This window comes from Myotis yumanensis, unplaced genomic scaffold (genome assembly GCF_028538775.1).
Source record: "Myotis yumanensis isolate MYYU_CA2020_CCGP unplaced genomic scaffold, mMyoYum1.0.hap1 SCAF_7, whole genome shotgun sequence".
NCBI classification, from domain to species: domain Eukaryota; kingdom Metazoa; phylum Chordata; class Mammalia; order Chiroptera; family Vespertilionidae; genus Myotis; species Myotis yumanensis.
Window position 1 is genome coordinate 18,625,251 of NW_027223758.1, and position 18,681 is coordinate 18,643,931.

Here is an 18,681-nt window from a genome sequence, read left to right on the forward strand (position 1 = left end):
ATGATGAGAGAATCATTGATGGGCTGCCTCTTGCACACCCCACACTGGGGATTGAGCCCACAACCCGGGCAAGTGTCCTGACCAGGATTCAAACCATGACCTGGTTCATAGGTCGAAACTTAAACACTGAGCCATGCTGGCCGGGCGATAGTCAACACTTTATTATAAAATAGATTCTGTGCTCCATGACTTTGGGGCTAATGTAAGTGTTCTGAGCACGTTTAAGGTCAGCTAGGCTAAGCTGTTCGGTAGGTTAGGTGTATTAAATGCATTTTGACTTCCGATGTTTTCAACTTACTATGAGTTTGTTGGGACCTAAGTCAAGAAGCCACACCCCAGGCAGCTGGACAGAATCTTTGGCTCTGACTGGCTTGGTTGCTCATTTCTGAGTGTAAGTCCTTGCTCCTTCCCTCTGCACAGGGTCCCTGGACACGGACGGTCCTCTCTGCCTCCCCTACAAGACGCTGGTCTCCACGGTTGGAAGCATGGTGTTCAACGAGGGTGAAGCCCAGCGGCTAATTGAGATCCTGTCTGAGAAGGCTGGTGTCATTCAGGACACCTGGCATAAGGTGGGCCCACACTCTCCTGCCTGCGTTTAATGGCCTCTGCAGCTGGCCTTCCCCCTCCCTCTCAGGGACCTGTGAATTGTAGTGGCTACCTGGTCCTGGGGTGGCCACACCTGGCTTGCCAACCTGCACAGGAAACAGCCTCCACTCACCTTTCTCGGCAGAACCCTGTTGCCCTTTTCCAAGCAGAAGCTGCAGGAATTACCCTGCAGATCCTTTGGATTCAGCTACAGCCCAGCCGTGGCTGGGCCACTGAAACATAAAGAGCCAGGGCAGTGCTCTGAGTTCCAGGAGGCTGGGGGTGCAACACAGGAGCGGGGGCCCGGCTGGTTTGTGGCCAGGGCTCTGGGTGCAGGAAGGAATATGTGTAGGGACACACTGAGTGAGGGAACCTTGTGATGGACCCAGAAGCACCTTCCCTCCTGCTGTTGGGGGCCAATTCAGATGCTGGCACCCACCCTCTGGTACCTTGGTAAATGAGCTGCCACCAGGAAGTGCTGCATGACACATATTTATTTCTTCCTTAATCAGAGTTGGAATTGTAGGTAATTTTGATGGAGAATTTTGTGGCAACTTAGTGGTTAGAGATGTTGGGGGGTGCCCTAAGAGGCCAGTGGGGGTTCCTCTACTCCTGGCCCTTGCTGAACTGTGATGTGTCATGCAGTCGCAGGGAGCTGCTCGCTCAGTGAGAATAGAGAGGGGGCTGTGTGTGGAAGGAGGTTTCCTGGCTGTGAGTGGCTGGAGGTCAGGATGACCTCGCTTCTCCAAGGAGAGAGGCCTGAACTCCACTCAGGCTACTGTCCCAGAATACACTTCCCCTCCCATGGCTTCTGTGCCTCAGCCAGGGATCTACAGGCTGCACCCAGAATCTAAGGGCTAGGCACTGAATCAGAAACAGTGGCCACTGCCCCCAGTGGAGAGGCCCTGGCCTACATTGACCCAAGTTAATGGGAAACGCTATGCTCCTGAAAACTACCTCAAAGATCCAGTGCTTTTGCCAAACAGCTTCTAAGCACGTGGGTTATGGAGGCCCTACAGACTGGGTGTCTAAGGCGGTGTAGTGGGGGGAGGCAGGGTGGGGGGGCCTTTCCCCAGAAATGTCTGGAGTCAGGGTGGAACCTGCTTGTCTTTAAGTTCCTGCTCCCACTTCATCAGGACACTGGGTCAGAGTCTGCTGGGTTGGGGGGACAAACGAAGTGTGTCTGTACCCTCTGTTAATGTGGCTCTGTGGATATTTCCAGGCCACTCAGAAGGGCGACCCTGTGGCGATTCTGAAACGCCAGCTGGAAGAGAAGGAAAAGCTACTGGCCACAGAGCAGGAAGACGCGGCTGTTGCCAAGAGCAAACTGAGGGAACTCAATAAGGTACGGCCAGCGCATGCCCCATCCTGAGAGCACCTGGGCTGCGGCATTGCTGCTCCTGGGTCGGGGGGTGCCTCCCTACTCTGGCTCTGCTCAGGGCTGCCCATGTAACTGCCCCTTGAACCAACATGCACTGCGATTGTGGGAGCCTGAGGCCAGCCTGTACTGCCCCTGCAGAGCTCCGTGGGGTGGCGGCTTCCTTCTCAGGCCTAGGAACGCAGGTTGTTAAGTAGTGTGAGATGGGGTCATTGGCCTGTCCCACAGTTATGGGCCATCGTTTTAGGGTATACACCCTGAAAAGGAGGATGGGCGCAGTTGACCCACAATTATTTTCATGGGGCAGAGGGGGCTGCTTTTCTCCCTTTTCTTCTATCTGTGGAGCAATCCTAAGGGAAAGCCTGGCTCCTGCGTCAGCTGATGGTTGGTGTGTGACGTTTGTACTCGGTGAACAGCAGTCAGATGAGTCAGGACTCATGCACATGGGCTGCTCTCCCTGTCAGAACTCACTGGGGCTTCTCCCTCTCCTTCTGAGGAGAAAGTTCTGGTGTCCCAGCCCATGGGCTAGGTTTTGCCAGCCCAGTGCTGAGCATTGCCCTCTCCCTCTCTCTGCTCTCTGCCTCCTTTAACGGTGCAACAGGTACAGGGGGTGGCCTGGGCCTCCAGATGCCCCACAGTGTCTAGGCTGCAGCCCCTCCTCTGGGCACCTTCCATCTGCTCATTTGAGAAGACTCATAAGTGAGGCAGCCTGAGTTTCTATCCTAAATTGGAGGGATGTGGCTTTGAGCCAAATGGCATAGTTTGTTTGTGGAGGAAGGCAGGAGTAGAAGATGAGCCTTTGGTTGGTTACTCTTGGTTAATGCTCCGCCCAGGAGAAGGAAAAAAAAAAAAAAAAAGGCAGGTCTAGAGCTTGGTAGCTTCTGCTTAGGTTGAGGGTGTGGGGGGCTCAATATGTGGCCTTCACACAAGTCCATCTTGTGTTGTTGGTTAAATGCAGGGTGGCTGGAGCCATTTGCCCTGCACTCAAGAGCCGACTGCACATGTCTCTTCCTGGTAGACATGACATAGTATGCCCTAGGCCAGGAGCATTTACACCATGGAAGTGAGCCAGCTCTACAGATCAGAGCTCTCTCCCTAAGAGCTAGCTGACCAGCACAACATTGGTTAAGTGTTTATGGTTTAGGGGAGCCATTCTTCCATACCCTCTTACTGGACAAACTGGGAAATGCCTGTGAAAATTTGTTGATACCCCCAAAGTAAGGTTCAGGTGAGGGGAAAAAAGGAGTGAGTGTTCCCACAGCTGGCTGGCATGGGGTTGCCTGGCTAGTACCTTGTGCCTACTGCCTTGAATTTAGAAAGGGCTGCAGGTGTGATGAGTAAATAAGTGCAACCTCTGACGGTGATGCTGGCCTCTGTGGCATCTCTTCCCCACTACTGGTGTCTCCGGCCACTGTGGGCCAGTGAACCGTGCAGAAGGAAGCCCCTCAGACACTGCCCCTTGTGCTGGACACTTACTGCTCTCCCTCAGTGGTGGTTGCTTCACGAGATTGCCAAAACCACAGTGGCAGCTAATCTACAGATACTCTCGGTTCTATTATATGTCTAGCCCTCCCCTGGTAGATCTCCCTGGCTGCCAGCTGCAGGGGCCTGTGAGATATGCAGGGGTGCAGCCCTTGGTTTCATTACTCATCTCACCCTCCAGGAATCCAGGCCTTGGCTCCAAGGCGAGGAGATGTCTGAGGTGCATCCAGCTCTCCCTCCTCTGACTACATCCTCCTCCCTGCAGCCCAAGGAGGTCCTCTTGGGCTCCCAAGTGCTAACCTGGTCCTGCAAGGCACTCTTTATGCTCTGCCATTAGCCTCAAATGCTCTTCATTGCTGAACTGGCTGGGCATTTTTTCCCTATCCTTGAAGACTCAATTTGCTCTCCCTCGGGAATCCTTCCAGAGCCCCCAGTTTCTTGTCTCAGCCCAGAGGTTGCCATTGCAGTCATGTGCCACTGTATCTGTCCCTGGTGACTCTAACCAGCTTGCTTGGCTCAGCCTAGCAGGCCACCTGTCAGCAAGTGGCTGCTGAGGCCTGAGGCCAGCTAAGAAGATACAGCCTCTGATGGTTTTGTAATTGTCATCTTTCCTCCCTGTGCTTCTGGAATCCATGGACATCAGGTTCCTGCATTTCTCTGTTGAGAGTTTGGGGCAGAACTGATGTGTTGATTTCATTCTTGTCATGTCTCCTACCTCAGGACCATTGAGGAGAGTTATATGAGAAACTAAATTTTGGGAAATGTGGAATTTCTCCTCTCATAAGGATCTGGTTCCCTCCACGTATTTTTGTTCTCCTTGTGGATTGTTTTCTGTGATGGATCCATGCTTCACAAATGGGTGAAGTCTCAGCAGAGTTGGGCTCAGGGACCATTTCAGGCACCAGCTGCAGGAGTTAACAGGCATAGGCACCCTTGACTTCTGTCCTAGCCTTCTGATAGTCTTCTGGCCCTGTGCCTGGGTTTGAGGAACCATGCATGGCTTTGGTGCAGCCCTCTGGAAAACCATCTTTCTAGCTGTTGTCTTCTCAGGCACCAGGTGCCCTGTCATGGGGCCTCTGTCCTGAAGCAAAGCTCTGGACTAGACCCCATCCTGTGTTCTCTCAGCCTGGGAGATCGGGCCTAGCATCATGCAGTCAAGAAGACCCTCAGGGTGGTGTGCTCCCAGGGATGGAGTGGGAGGTATTCTTGGTGACACCCTTTTGGTGGAGCTGCCTGCTGTCCATGTCTCACCAGGCTTCGGAAGCTCACCCCAAGCAGGGCCCCCCTCGGACTGAGAGCAGAGTGCCGTTTCTGAGCCAGCAGTGCTTGTGCTGGTGCCAAGCCTCCTCTCCCAGCCCAGTCAAAGAAAACTGGGCTCCAGTCCTCCAGTCCCCAGCACCACTGGGGATGCATTTCAGGAAAATGAATCTGACCTTTGCAACTGAATTTAGAATTTGACAAGCAAGAGGAATCCTGGGATTCTGAGCTCTTAGGAGAAAACAAAGCCAAGGAGGGCTAAACAAATGCCCTGAGGAAAAGCTGGCCTTTCTCTGCCCTTTAAAAAAGCCCAGAGGCTAAAGGAAGGGAAATCCCATTAGATTCTGCTGGCCTTGGGATCCCAGCTAGATGCCCGGAATTGCATGAGTCCTGCCCAGTGTGGGGAAGGCTGTCCCTAGACAGATGCTCAGTGCCAGCCTCTAGGTGTCCATTAGTTGTGGACAGCAGCGGTGGGCAGAGGATGATCCAATGTGGCTGCACCACCTGCTGCTGGTGTGGCTATGGGCACTCCAGGGTCTCTCTGAGCTTTGGTTTCTTCCAAGCCTGGATCCTGTACTAGAAGGCGTCACCGTGTTGCTAGTGTGTGGAGTTTTGCTGGGGGAGCTGGCAGGGTCATGTATATTAGAGGAAGCTTGGTGGAACTTTGAATTCTTACAAGGTTGCCCTGCCCTGCTTTAGAGGTGCCGGGCCAGCCAGAGGAGTGGGGCAACTTTTCGTTTCTCCCACTTTCTGGGACGCTTGTGGACTCACAGTCCCAGGTTCCAGACCACCTCTGCCACTTACAGCTGCTCCCCAGCCTAAAACAACATCTTCCCAAGGGTCAGTGAGCTCGACTTTAACCTGGGGATCAAGATCCTCACCTTACTGAGAGACTTGAATGAGACACCTGTCTGTCCTAGGGCGGGCGCACAGTGTCAGCCTCTCCTCCTATTTCTGTGGATAATCAGTGAATCGTTCCTGAGTCTGGACCTCATGCCCCTGTGGGTTCTCTCCCTGGTGGAGCCAGGAGGAGGATTGTCTTTGAAAAGTAGGGCCAGTGGGTCCCAGGTGGTTCTAGGGAACCCCAACCACACAGAGCAGCCCTGGAACCCAGTGCCCCTCCCCCCTTGTGCACCCAGCTCCTCCCCTTGCCTCCAATTCTCACCCATCTCAGACAGGAGGGACACTCTGGCCCTTTGGGATGGGTCTCCCTGGCAGCCCTAGACTGGAGAAAGGAGAGGATTTCCCATTTCTCTGTTTCATTGCCCAGAATGGGAAGAGATGGGGCTTTGAATCTCATGAGACACTTACATCCCAGTCACCCAGGCCAATTGGACCCATACCAAGTAGTTGTTATTCTGGCTGAAGGCCCACTGGACGGAGAGCACCCACTTCCCAGAGGCCCATTTCATCAACCCTCCCTCACACTGTGATTCTTGCTTCCACAAGGCTTATGTCCATTGCCATTCCTTCTGGGATAAAACAGATCCCAGCCAGCTCTTCTCCCTCAGCCTGCCCTTCCCACCCTGTGCTCTGCCCCTGCCTAAGGCTCTGGGCCCCCAGGCCCAACATCCTGTGTTCATTGTGGCATCTGACACTGCCCAGAGCAGACATTCCCCCAAGGAGGACTGAGTGGTTGCCCACAACAGACTAGGCCCTCCAGGAGTGGGGCTGATTCCCCAGCCATGATAGGACGGGCAGTGTCCCCATCCCAGCCATCAAACTTGGAGCCTGTCAGTCCTGACAAAGGTACTCAAGTAGAGGTAGGCGTTCTGGGGCCTGGATATCAGGGACCACGCCAACTGGAGTGTTGTAATCCCAGCAGAGCTGGAGTGTCCCTGGAGAGCCTAGGAAGAGAATACTGTTTACTCAGCTCTTGCTGGTGTCCATATCCATTGTGGCCAAGGCCTGACATCCAGCCCTTAGCTGGTCAAGCCAGCAGGGTTTTCTGGTAACCTCTTGTCTCCTGCTTGCTGTCTGCTGTGGCTGGCGTGGATCTGTTGGAACTCACGAGATGGGGTCTTGTGCTCTGCTCGGAAGCTCCTCCCAGCCCTAGCCCCAGCTGATGCTCTGGGTTCTGATGATCTCAGTCCCATCTGATAAGCTCCTGCCCCTGCCTCACTGGCCCTCTGCTTTCTCCAGGAGTTGGCGGCAGAAAAGGCAAAGGCAGCAGCTGGGGAGGCCAAGGTGAAAAAGCAGCTGGTGGCCAAGGATCAGGAGATGACAGCTGTGCAGGCCCGAATGCAGGCCAGCTACCGGGATCACATGAAGGAGGTGCAAGAGCTACAGGGCAAGGTGAGCAGTGATGTGGGGCCAAGGAGGGCTGGAGTGGTCGCAAAGGGCAATTGAGGGTGCCCTCGGGGGTGGGGGTGGGTCTATAGAATCTGGTTTGTTTTTGAAGGAAGCAACTGTTTTTATCTGGCCACATAGTGGCAGCCAGCCTACCTTGTATATTTAATGATACTAACTGGGAAAATGTAACATACATTTTAAAGAGCTCTTTTTGAAAATAGTTGGGTCCCAAGTAGCCAGTCCTATGTCCTGTCTCTTGGATGCCTGTGGGTCAAGTTCTCAGCCTCCATGTGATCCTAGAGTAATGCTGGCTCTGCCTTTTCTACTTGAGGTTGGAGAAATCACCTAAAGCAAAAGGCTCTGGAATGGGGCCAGGGGAGGTGTGTCCAGCTTGGCCTACGGAGTCAGAGCCCTGAACCTCATCTTCTCAAACCTGTGCTCTGCTCATGGTGGGCCACAGGAGGCCAGAGGCAGGATCCCAGGCTTCCTGGGTAGTTTTAGGCTGTGACCATGGCTGTGTCCTTTGTCTCAGACCTCAGGCTGAGAGTGTGTGGAGCATGTCTGGTACTCTGGGCTGAGCACTTTGCTGCCTGGAAGCCTCAGAGGAGAGAGGAGGTGTGTGGTTGGGAGGTCACTCTTGGCCCTGAGCTCCTGATGCTAGAGCTGTTCAGTTTCCAGACTCTTGTTCTTAGGGGTCCTGTCCCCCTCGTGGGGAAGCGAGCGCTTGGGGGTTTTGTCTGCAGGCTGTTATCTCACTAACCTGGCTCCAGAAGTCAGCTTCCTGTAAGGCCAAGTAGCACTGATACCCATCAATGGTTTTAGGTCCGGACACTTCAGGAACAGCTGGAGAATGGCCCCAACACACAGCTGGCTCGCCTGCAGCAGGAGAACTCCATCCTGAGGGACGCCTTGAACCAAGCCACGAGCCAGGTGGAAAGCAAGTAAGCTCAGTGCTCCCAGTCGGACTTGACAACAGCACAGCCCTGGGGGCCTCCAGAGCTGGGAAGGGTCCCTGAGCCTCCTGCAAGGCTGCAGCAAGTGCACTCTAGTTTCTTACTGGATCTGGGGCTGCTGGGCACTTCTGCACCTCCCCATTTGAGGCTCCATCCTCCTCCTCCATCTCTTACCTGGTTCGGAGCAGCTGAGCCTTCCAAAGCATGGCTGGCATCCTCTCCTGTGGTCAGGCTGCAGGGACGAGTTAGCTCCAGCACACCCTTGCCCATGCCCCTGTGATCAAGAGCCCCTCAGGTCCTGGCTGGTGCCAGCATCTGCTTTCCTGGACGAGCAGATACTATTTCCATGTCTATCTTCACAACATCCTGATTTGAGGCTTTTAAAAACTCCTGATTGTGACCTAGAGTATCAAGGCTGAGTGGATTGTCCAAGTTCAGAGTTCGATGTGTTGTAGGGACCTGCTGTGGGCCTGAACGCCTTGATTCTCCACTGGGAATGAGGTCTGTGCTGGAGGGACATTTGCTTTCGATGCATTGGTGACAAGTACTGCTTCACAGCACACCGGCCCGGCCTGTTTAGCAGAGTTCTTGATCTCCGCATTGCCTCTCAGGAGCTGAAGTTCTAGCAAGTCCACAGCAAGTGGGCAACCCCAACAGGCAGTACGGAGCCTCAGCCATGTTCTTGGAGGAAGGCCCCTGCATTTTCTTTTGATTCACATTTCTTTGCCTCCTGTTGGCCTGAAGCATCCTGAAGGGACTTTCTGGGGATCTGCGTTGCCCCCAGAGCATCTCCTTTTGCCAAGAGGAGAACTGACTTAGGCAGAGCACGGGCACCCTCAGTGGGTGTTTTAACTGGAAGTCCAAGGGACAGTGTTGGCCCAGGATCTAGACCAGGGAGGCAAACCAGTGCCCGCACGCCTGTTTTGCTGGTGGGCCTCCTGGCACAGAATGAGAGCCAAAGGCCACCCTCCCCAGGCTGGCTTCTTCTCTCTGGAGATCCCCTTTGGGTGTGTGTGTACACATCTCATCTCCACCCTGGCCCGTGGGTTCTTCTCTGCAGCCACAGCAGAAGGTGAACGTGGGGTGGAGGAGCATTCTGGCTTCCCCATGCAGAGTTTGCTGTGGCCTCTATTCTAGGGAAAGCTCCAAAGCATGGAGACCCATGGTCCTGAGGAGGCGGCTGCTGACTCTGTCAATTTGTGGGAGATCTGCCCATATGGATGGGTGTTCCCAGGCCCCTCCCTAGCTGCATATCAGTCCCAAGGAGCTGCCCACCCAGCCGCCCACCTTCATCCCTTCATCAAGGGTCTTGGAGTCTAGCAGTTCCAGTGAGCTCTCCAGTCTTGGATGTTGGTGCTGTAAAACCTGAGCTGACGGCCCGCAGAGGGCTTTGGATGGCCTCCCTAGTTCAGATGGGGAAACCAAGTCCAGAGGTGGGACCCTCTCACCGCCAGCAGCAGACAGAGCTGGTCTTGGCTAGGTTTCCTGCCTCCCAGGCTTGTGGACAGTCGTGTCTAATCTGTCCCTTGGCTGAACCGTCGGTCCTGTCTTGAAGAGCTGTCTAGTGAAGGAGGCCTGCATGCTGATGACCTCTTCACACTAGGAAAGGCAGGCGTTGACCTGCCCCTTTTTTCCTGTCAACCACGTCTCCTTCCCTCCCTCCTGAACTTCTCCCTGGTCCTGAGACCCACCTTTTATGCGGTATTGGGAGCTCTGTTCTGTGAAGGGCCTCAGCCTCCCGCTTCGGGTGGCCTCCAGTGAAACAGGACTCCAATGGGCTGCTGCCCCGAGCCCTGCAGGGGTCCAGCAAGGCAGCCTGCATCCCAGGGCTTGTTTGGACCCTAGTTGGCAATGAGGAAAATTGTGTCTTACCTTTTTCTATCTGAATTCCCAGGTGTCTGGGAGGGGCGCCTGTGGGATCTTTTAGTGCACATTTTGCTCTTCGCTCTCTCTGGTCCACACACCATGCTGGTAAAACCCCACCTGGCTGATAATGTAAGAGGGGCTTAGTAATAGCTCCAAGGTTCAGGCAGCTACTTAGGAAAGAGCAGGTGGCCCAGAGGGAGGGCCCATATCACGGTCCCAGTCAGCCAGGGGCAGCTCTTAGGGCTGGCAAGAGCTGACTCGAGCCCTCTTCTGTCTGTCAGTTGGGGGCTGGTGACTGTCTTGCAGGCAGAACGCGGAGCTGGCCAAGCTCCGGCAGGAGCTCAGCAAGGTGAGCAAGGAGCTGGTGGAGAAGTCAGAGACGGCACGGCAAGAGGAGCAGCAGCGGAAGGCTCTGGAGGCCAAAGCAACTGCCTTCGAGAAGCAGGTCTTGCAGCTGCAGGTGAGTCAGAGTGGTAGCCACTTCAGTGCATTGTTCACCCCACCCACCAAGCCTGTCTCAGTAGCAGGGACGGGCCAGGGCTGCCCACCCACACAGAGTTTTTCCAGCCATGACTGACAGCTGGAGACTCAGGCAGGACAGGAACTGGAACCCTCAACCTTGGCCTCATGAGTAATAGTGATAGCTTGCTAGCTTCAAATGGATTCGTTCTATGGGCTACATACTGTTCTAAGCACTTTATAAGCATTAACTTAGCTAATTCTTATTGTAACCCTGTAAGGTAGGTTCTGTTACTATCTGGAATTTACCCATAGGAAAGTCAAGGCATGGAGAAGTTAAGCAACTACCCCAAGTTCACACAAAGGCAAGATTTCAACCTCCACGTCTAGCCTCAGAGCTGTTTGTTCTCCCACACTTTTTGCCACTTCTGATACCGCAGCTCTGGCCATGGCCATCCAGACTAACGTCAGCAGCTCTGGCTTCAAGGCTGGGGGAGGGTTCTTCCTTCTCAGCCTCTAGATGTGGCCTGGAAGCTCTGATTTCCCCGGAGGATGCCCTTTCACCAGAGGAAGGAAGATTGTCAGTCCCCCTGTTCCCAAAGTGTCCTGGGCAACATCTAGTGTGGCCCCCCCAGCTGGCCTGTTTTGGGGCAGGGTGACAGGGTGTGGGGAGCCTTGACATCGTGCTTGCTTTTCATTGAACTTTTCTGGGTAACATGGAAATCCTGCCATCCCGAAGGGCATTGGGTCCACTTTCTGCCCAGTCATTAAAGCTAGGCGGTAGCACAAGGGGCATTGGGGCTGCCTTGTGGAAGGGACTAGAATGACACACAAAATTGTTTGTGTGTGTACAAAAGACTAAAAAGGCATATCAACACGGTTTGGGTTGTTCATGTGAAAGCAAGGTGGGTAATTGGTGGTTACTGATTTTCATGTAAAGCAGGTCCACCCAGATGAATGAAATCAGAGCCACCTGGGCAGGAATGGCTGTGATTATTTTAAAGGCTCCCAGATGGTCTGGTGCTATAACCACTGCCCTAGTGACCAGGGTGTTGCCATTCCACGTGCCATTTCTAAGGATCCTGGGGCCAAGGCCTGGGCCTGGCTCTTGTTAGTAAACCCCAAACTCCGAGCAGCTTCTGCCCTTTCAGGCCTCAGGCACTGTTTTCAGCCTTTGGCCACACCAGGGGGTCCATTCTTTCCCTTCTTGATACCAAAAATTCTGGGAGTGGCTGGCCACTGGTGGTGAGGGAGACCAGGGCATGGTGTTGACATTGAGGCCCTTGGTGCCTGCTGTGGGCTTTCAGAGCCTCAGATTCCCCATCTGTAACATAGGCATGACAGTAGTACCTGTCTTCGGTGGCTGAGGATTAACCATGTGGCACATGAACAGTGCCTTGCACAGAAAAAGATCTCAGTAAATGTGATCTGTACAAAGGCCCACTCAGGAAATCTCCACGTTAGACTGGGGGTTTCTGTTGTAGGAAGCATCTCTGTGCCATGCTGAAATGAAAATGGGGTTTTTCCTTTTTCTGACTACCTTTCACCTGAGCTTCCTTCACCCTGAGCCAGCTCTTCAAGGGCTAGGTGGGCATGGGCTCCTGGCTTTACCCATGGATGAACTCACTTGAGAAATTCAGGCAGGTTTTATAAAGGTCATCGGGGTGGGTGGGAGGGTGTTCTGTGTGACCTCAGAGCTAGTTGAGGGTCTGGCCTCCCTTTTGTATCCTCATGGCCCTTTTCCCTCTGCCCACTCCCCAGGCGTCTCATAAGGAGAGTGAGGAGGCCCTGCAGAAGCGCCTGGACGAGGTCAGCCGGGAGCTCTGCCGCTCGCAGACCAGCCACGCCAGTCTCCGGGCAGATGCTGAGAAGGCCCAGCAGCAGCAGCAGCAGCTGGCCGGTGAGGGCGAGGCTTGGTTTGAAGGCCCAGGGGGGTGGTTAAGGTCTTTATGGATGCACACCCTGAACCATAAAGTGAGCCAGTCCTGTTAGTCTGTGAGGCAGGGATTGTGCCCTGTCAGGGGACAGATGAGGTGCAGGGGTGAGGCTCACCCCCATGGGAGAGCTGGATTGGGGTGGAGTATGTGAGGGCTGGGTAAGCAGTGGAGCTTATAAAGGCAGGGTGTAGGGAGGACGGGGGTGGGGAGGGTGGGGGTGGCAGCCTTTGAGGGATGGGTGATGGCTGAAGGTGCTGCCGTCTCCTGTTTGCTGTGGGGGAGCCGAGGTGCTCCTGAGGGCATTGCTGGCTTTCTCAGCTGACTTCTTCTGGACCTTTCTGGCTCTCCTGGCTCAGTTAGCTCAAGAGGCCAGGTTTGGAAGGTGGTCTATGGTTCCCCTGTGCTCACAGGTCTGCTTCACAATCAGGAGGGGATGGCAAAGTTGGGGGCACCCAGGGCCCCTAGAGAAAGAAGACAGACAGTGTCCTCGACAGCTCCATGGTCACTTGCTCAGTATTTCCTGAGCGACTGCCATGGGCTGAACACTGCTGTTGGTGCCCAGGGCATGGCCAGGGGTGAAGCTGTGGGCATCTGTGCAATGTTCCAGCAGGAGAGACATAGGTAGATAGACACATGTCGACAGGTCAGACAGTCTGTGCTCTATAGATTTCAAATAGACAGCATGACCTAGAGCAGGGTTGGCAGCTGTTTCTGTGAAGAGCCAGATAGTAAATATTTTTGGTTCTATAGGCCAGATGGTATCTGTCACAACTGCTCAGCTTTGCTGCCATAGTGTAGAGCAGCTCCAGACATTATATAAACAGACAGGTCTGGCTAGGTTTCAGTAAAACTTTATTTACAAAAACGGGTGGCCCCTGGGCTCGGTTTGCTGACCCCTCCTCTCATCACCAGGTGTGGCTTTAGATTGGGCAGTTGGGGCAGGTGTTTAAGCTGAGATATGGATGATGGAAGGAAGGGGCAGAATGGTAAGCAAAGGACCCCTGGAAATGGGAACTTGAACTTAGCCTGTACAAGAAATAGAAGGTCAGCGAGTGACTGAAGAAAGAAAGCAAGTGAGCAATGTGGGGCCAGATGGGTGACCCTCCCTGTGAAGAGTTTGGGTGCTGTGTTCAGTGATGGAAGGGTTCAGAGAGTTTGGGGGATGGCCTGGTTCCATTTGCACTTCTAGATGCTTTGATGCTGGGTTGAGAATGGACTGGAGGGGCAAGAGTGGTCCAGGGGACCAGGAATGAGGCTCTTGCAGTCATTCAGGCCAAAAGGAAATAGTGCTGGGCCCAGTCACAGAGGTGCTTGTGAGGGAAGGATGGACTCGGCAGACAGTGGATGTAGAATCCATAGGCCTGGAAGATGAGAGAGAGGCGGGAGCCCAGGAAAGCAGAGCAGCCAGATGGGGAGGATGGTGCTGGATTTGAGTTCCTAAGCAGAGCTTCATTTGGAAGTGTCAGGCGCTGAGCCTGGTGTGGGGATGAGACCAGAGCTTTGGGACTTTGCAGTCATAGACACATGGATGACATTTAGAACCATGGGACTTATCTGAGGTCATCAAGGAAGGACACCCCCAGAAGACCCCTGCCCTTGGTCTCAGCTAATATGAGCCAGTCTCATAGAGAACCAATTTTTAGAAACTGCAACTGAAATCCATTCTAGATTTTCAGCATTTTTCCATGAGTGCTCTGAGGGCATTTTATTCTACCCTAACAAGTCCTCGAGAACAAAACCGAGGTGTGACTTTCTCCAATAGCCCAGGAGTCAGAAGTAAGCCTTAAACTCCAGGCACACGGAGGAGGCAAGGGAAGGAGTCCTCGGTGCCAGTGTGCTGAAGGGCAGGCATGGTGTCCAGCCCGGGCATTTGCTGCCCCTGACCTGCCCTTGCTCCCCTTCTGGCCCAGAGCTGCACAGCAAATTACAGTCCTCCGAGGCGGAGGTGAAGAGCAAGTGCGAGGAGCTGAGTGGTCTACATGGGCAGCTCAAGGAGTCCAGGGCAGAAAATTCACAGCTCACAGAGAGAATCCGGTCCATCGAAGCCCTGCTGGAGGCAGGCCAGGCCCGGGATGCCCAGGTCAGCTGGCACTTCCTTCCTGGGGCTGACAGGAGGGGAGGGAGAATGCCATCGAGTTCTGACCTGGATGCCACCACCACCACCACCGTGTAGAGTGATGAGAGCAAATCCCGCCCCTCCCTCCCCCCTCCACACACACACCAGTTGCCAAGTGAAGTGAGACTCACAGTGACTAAGGATCTCTCTGTCTCTCATTCCAGGCCAGCCAAGTGGAGGCTGACCAGCAGCAGGCACGGTAAGTGGAGGTGGAGGTGGAGGGCTGCAGCCTCAGCACAGGGTGGCCCAGGACCCTGGGAGCCAGGGCCTTCAGTGGGGCACACAGCTTCCCTGGAAGGAGCCCCTTTCAGAGGCCCCTGCCTTTCTCCATCCCTCCAGTGACAGGATAGGCCTGGTCAGGAAAGAAGGCAGCCTTGCAAGTAGCTCCTTGCCTTCTCTCAAAAAGCAAAACTGATCTGTGTAGAGAGTGCCAGGTGCCTCAACAGGGCCACTTCCTGCCATCTATCCATCTCTCGATTGGGAGGGGCTAGCTGGTCAGCAATTCTCTATCTACAGACTTTAAAGACTTTAAGTCATAAATCAAATAGAAAGATGGTTGCACACCCTGAATGGAGAATCTGGGAGGCGGCCCAGGCTTTTTGCGCAGATTGAGGACGTCAGTACAGTTCAGAGCTACCAAGTCGAAGAGTCATTTCACTGCTGGCAGACCTTGTTTTCCCTTGTGTTGGCCGAGCACCAGGGGGTGCTCAGGGACTATTTGCTGTTATTAAGGCCAGAGCCCACATCTGGGTGAGGCAGCTCAGGCCAGAGGGCCAGAGTCCTTGGACTATCACATCTGGGGTATGTGTCCCTCAGCAGATGCCCAGAGGCTCAGGAGGTGGGCCCTGGCTGCTGTGGCCAGGGGTCCACAGAACAGCCATGTGGGGGTGAATCATGGAGGATATCCCTTGCTCTGGCTGCTGCTACCAGTGAGTCATCTCCTTGTACCTCCTAGCCCATGGCCCATGTTCCCTGGCCTCAGGCTTCAGGGTTTGGGGGCTGGGGAAGGAAGCCAATTGCCCAGAAGGCCCAAAATGCCTGCAGAACCCAGAACCAAACCCTCTCCAACTTCCTTTTCCAGAAAGGTTGGAGGATCTCTGTTTCTCATGGTATTTGTTGGAATAGAGAGGTATTTGTTTAGGCTTTTGCTGTTGTATTTTAAGGTCAGATTCCGGCCTCGCAGCGAATTCCTAGGGTGGTTATCAAAATGTTTTTGGTCATTGCTCACAATAAGTACAAATCTGTATGTCCCCCCCTGGTGGCCATGACAGCCCTCCTCTGGCAGGAGGTCCTTGGTGGGGCTTCTGTCCCTGGGGCCTTCTTGGTCCTAAATCTTTTTTTTTTTTTAATCCTCACCTGAGGGTATTTTTTTTTCATTGTTTTTCAGAGAGAGTAAAAGGGAAGGAGAGAGGAGAGAGAGAGAGAAAGAAAGAGAGAGAGAAACATTGATGTGTTAGAGACATTCGATTGGTAGCCTCCCGCACGTCCCCGACTGAGGCCAGGGATTGCCCTTGACCAGGAATCGAACCTGGTGACCCTTCAGTGCATGGTGTGGGCCGATGCTCCAACCACTGAGAAACACCAGCCAGGGCCCAGTCCTAAATCCTAATGCACAAGGTGACATATCCAAGTGTCCATTTGAAGCCCGTTCCTCAGAACAGCTAGTACAGTTACAGTGTCAGCATTTCACTTTCTAGATGATGAGATTGGACAAAGCTCACTGGGCCATTGCATCTGGAAGAAGGGTGAAAAGATGAGGCCTACATCTTGCCAACCCTGTGGTGTCTGGGGGTCGCACCAGGGGCACAGACTGCAGGCGGAGTCCTTGGGTCCCAGCAGAGTTAGGTTTTGGACAAAGGATGGTCCCGCTTTACGCAGTGAGCTGCCGAGAATAGCGGTGCTGAGTCTCTGGGTGTGCAGGCGCCACATGAGTTTCTAGCTCAGGTGTCCTCTGAGAAGGGCCAGCTGACAAGTTCAGTGGGGACAGAGCAGGACCAGGTTGACCAAGAGCCATGTAACCAGGCAGTGGGCTTGGTTCATTAGAAGAAAAAGCTTCCCTGAAAGCCCTACTGTCGGGGCCCGTCCCTGCTCTGGCCCCTGTGGCTGCTCTGACCCCTGCAGTCTCTGTGGCCATAGTCACCAAGTGGAACTCTGGCGGCCTCTGAGGCCTGCACCCTGATCCCTGGGCACTCAGGATGAGTGAGGGGAGCGGGTGGCAGTTTGGTCTTTCCTAAGAGTTTGTGCCCTGGGAGGTGGTCAGGAGTGGGAGGTGCTCCTGGCTAGGGTGGGCACCCAGGCAGAGGAGGAAGGGTCGCTCCCGAGACAAGACTATGGGCGTTGTGTGCCCTCAAAGCCCACAGTGACCCCACTAATTCCTTTCAGCCTCAAGGAATTGGAGTCCCAGGTATCATGTCTGGAAAAGGAGGCCACCAACCTCAAGGAGGCGGTTGAGCAGCAGAAAGTGAAGAACAATGTGAGTATTGGGCGTGTGTATGCAGAGGAGGGGCGGGGCTAGCTGCCTCTTTACATCCCATTGTGCTACTCACTGCTGAAAGCCTGCCTTTGGGGTCCATCCAGAGTTCCAGGGTAGACCCCATTAGATCAGCTTGGGTCATGTGTCCGGGCATGGAACCCCCATGAGGACTGAGATGTGCTGATTGGCCACTTTCCTGGGGTCACATGGTCAGTCATCTTGAGGCTAGTGTCAGGAAAAGGGGATGTGGCAGTTCCTCTACTGTGTGTGTCGGGGGAGGTGGGGGGCCAGGGGGGTGGGCAGTGAGCAGAGGATCCTTGGCTGTATCCTCACCCGGCTGCCCACTCACCGCCCCTCACAGAGCCTGTTTCGGGTAGCCCTGTCTGCTGTCCCCAGAAGAGGTTCCCCTTGTACCTTCATGTGCCTGGCTTGGCCAGAGCCAGACAAGGGGTCAGTGCTTACTGTTTGGTGACAGGAACCTCTTTTTTCTTAGGAGCCAGGCTGGCCCTCCCTCCTCCAGAATAGAATCTCCCTGAAAAGATGCCCACCCTCCTCATGCTATGCCACAGCCACCCCATAGTGGGCTGCAGCACCTGGGCCTTGTGTTATCTGCCCCAGAGAAGCCCAGTGGGTGTGGCCCAAGAAGAAGGCACTTTGTCCCTTTGCAGGCCTCCTGTGGGTGCAGAACAGGGTCGGGAGGCTCTGCTCCACTGAGATCCTCGGAGGCAGCTCTTGGGGGAGGTGCAGCTGCTGCCCCGCCTGGCTGCTGACTGTTCACATCTTCCCCCAGGACCTCCGGGAGAAGAACTGGAAGGCGATGGAGGCCCTGGCCTCAGCCGAGAGAGCCTTCGAAGAGAAGCTGCGCTCCCTGACCCAGGCCAAGGTCAGTCCCAGCCTTCAACGTGCCTGCTAGTGAAGATTCAGTCAGCAGCTCAGCCTTGGCCCTGGTGCATCTCAGAGATCCACACCCGGGTCCTCCTCGAGGGCAGCACATGTGCCCGGCTCCCGCAACGTCCTCCTTCCCTCCCTTCCTTGAGTGCTCCCTAAAGGAACAGGTGTAAATGTACTTCTGATTGCCTTTCTCACCTGGGCTTTTTGCCATCAGGGGGCAGAGATGTGCCATGGAGGCTGTGAGTTCAACATTGGGCCGTCTTCGAAACCCTGGTATTTTGTCTGATCCTGCTGCTCTCTCAGGCCCTCTGAAATCACGGTGCAGTAGGTTCTGTGATTGCTCCCTACAGTAAGTTACAGAGGGGAGAGACATCTTTGGCAGCACTCAGGCCCTGAAGTCCACGTTTGTCCTGGGTTCTGTGCAACCCGGGTTGGAGAGAATGCAGGCATCTGTGTCCGGGGCCCTCACATCACTTCTGAAGCCCTGGGCTAGGAGCCAGTGCTGAGGCTTGGGCCTGGGCTGGGGCATTGCCTGCAGCAGCAGCAAGTGGAGGCCTCGCCCATTGTGTCTCATGTGTGCCCTGTTTTCAGAACCTTTCAGTGACTTCATGAATGTGCCCCTGAGACGGAGGTGGAGGGCTGGCCTCAGGTCCCATTGTGGCAGCTGTACCTAGACTCCCCAGGGTGACCTGAGAGCCTGCCTGGCCTACTTGTGGCAAATGCAGAATCTATGACTAGAGATGTCACCTGACTTGCTTGTGGTCACACAGCCAGATAAAGACAAGAGCTGGCCTCTGGGTCCACTGGCTCTGGCTTCAAACTCCCAAGACCGGGGGCCTGAATGGTGGTCATGAGGTTGGGGGTCTGTGGCAGGCTTTGTCTCTGGGTCACTGGTGAGACAAGAAGGGTCTGCTTCTAAGACTTCCAGACAATGCGCGCGCTGTGGTCAAGCTGGTGTCCGTGGGCCGTCCTCCATGTGCACATTGCAGAAC

At 54.5% G+C, this 18,681-nt stretch overlaps 1 protein-coding gene across 4 annotated transcripts in view; it reads left to right on the top strand.

Annotated features, from left to right (window-relative positions):
- Positions 1 to 18,681, top strand: part of RRBP1 (ribosome binding protein 1) — a 69,369-nt gene that overhangs the window by 41,973 nt on the left and 8,715 nt on the right. For all 4 annotated transcript variants that reach the window (XM_070419875.1, XM_070419876.1, XM_070419878.1 and 1 more), the window contains exons 3-12: positions 421 to 569; positions 1,808 to 1,930; positions 6,845 to 6,997; positions 7,817 to 7,935; positions 10,120 to 10,273; positions 12,034 to 12,172; positions 14,120 to 14,289; positions 14,490 to 14,524; positions 16,708 to 16,798; positions 17,589 to 17,681. In XM_070419875.1, coding sequence (XP_070275976.1) covers positions 421 to 569; positions 1,808 to 1,930; positions 6,845 to 6,997; positions 7,817 to 7,935; positions 10,120 to 10,273; positions 12,034 to 12,172; positions 14,120 to 14,289; positions 14,490 to 14,524; positions 16,708 to 16,798; positions 17,589 to 17,681 — 1,226 coding nt within the window. The remainder of the gene's footprint in view (positions 1 to 420; positions 570 to 1,807; positions 1,931 to 6,844; positions 6,998 to 7,816; positions 7,936 to 10,119; positions 10,274 to 12,033; positions 12,173 to 14,119; positions 14,290 to 14,489; positions 14,525 to 16,707; positions 16,799 to 17,588; positions 17,682 to 18,681) is intronic.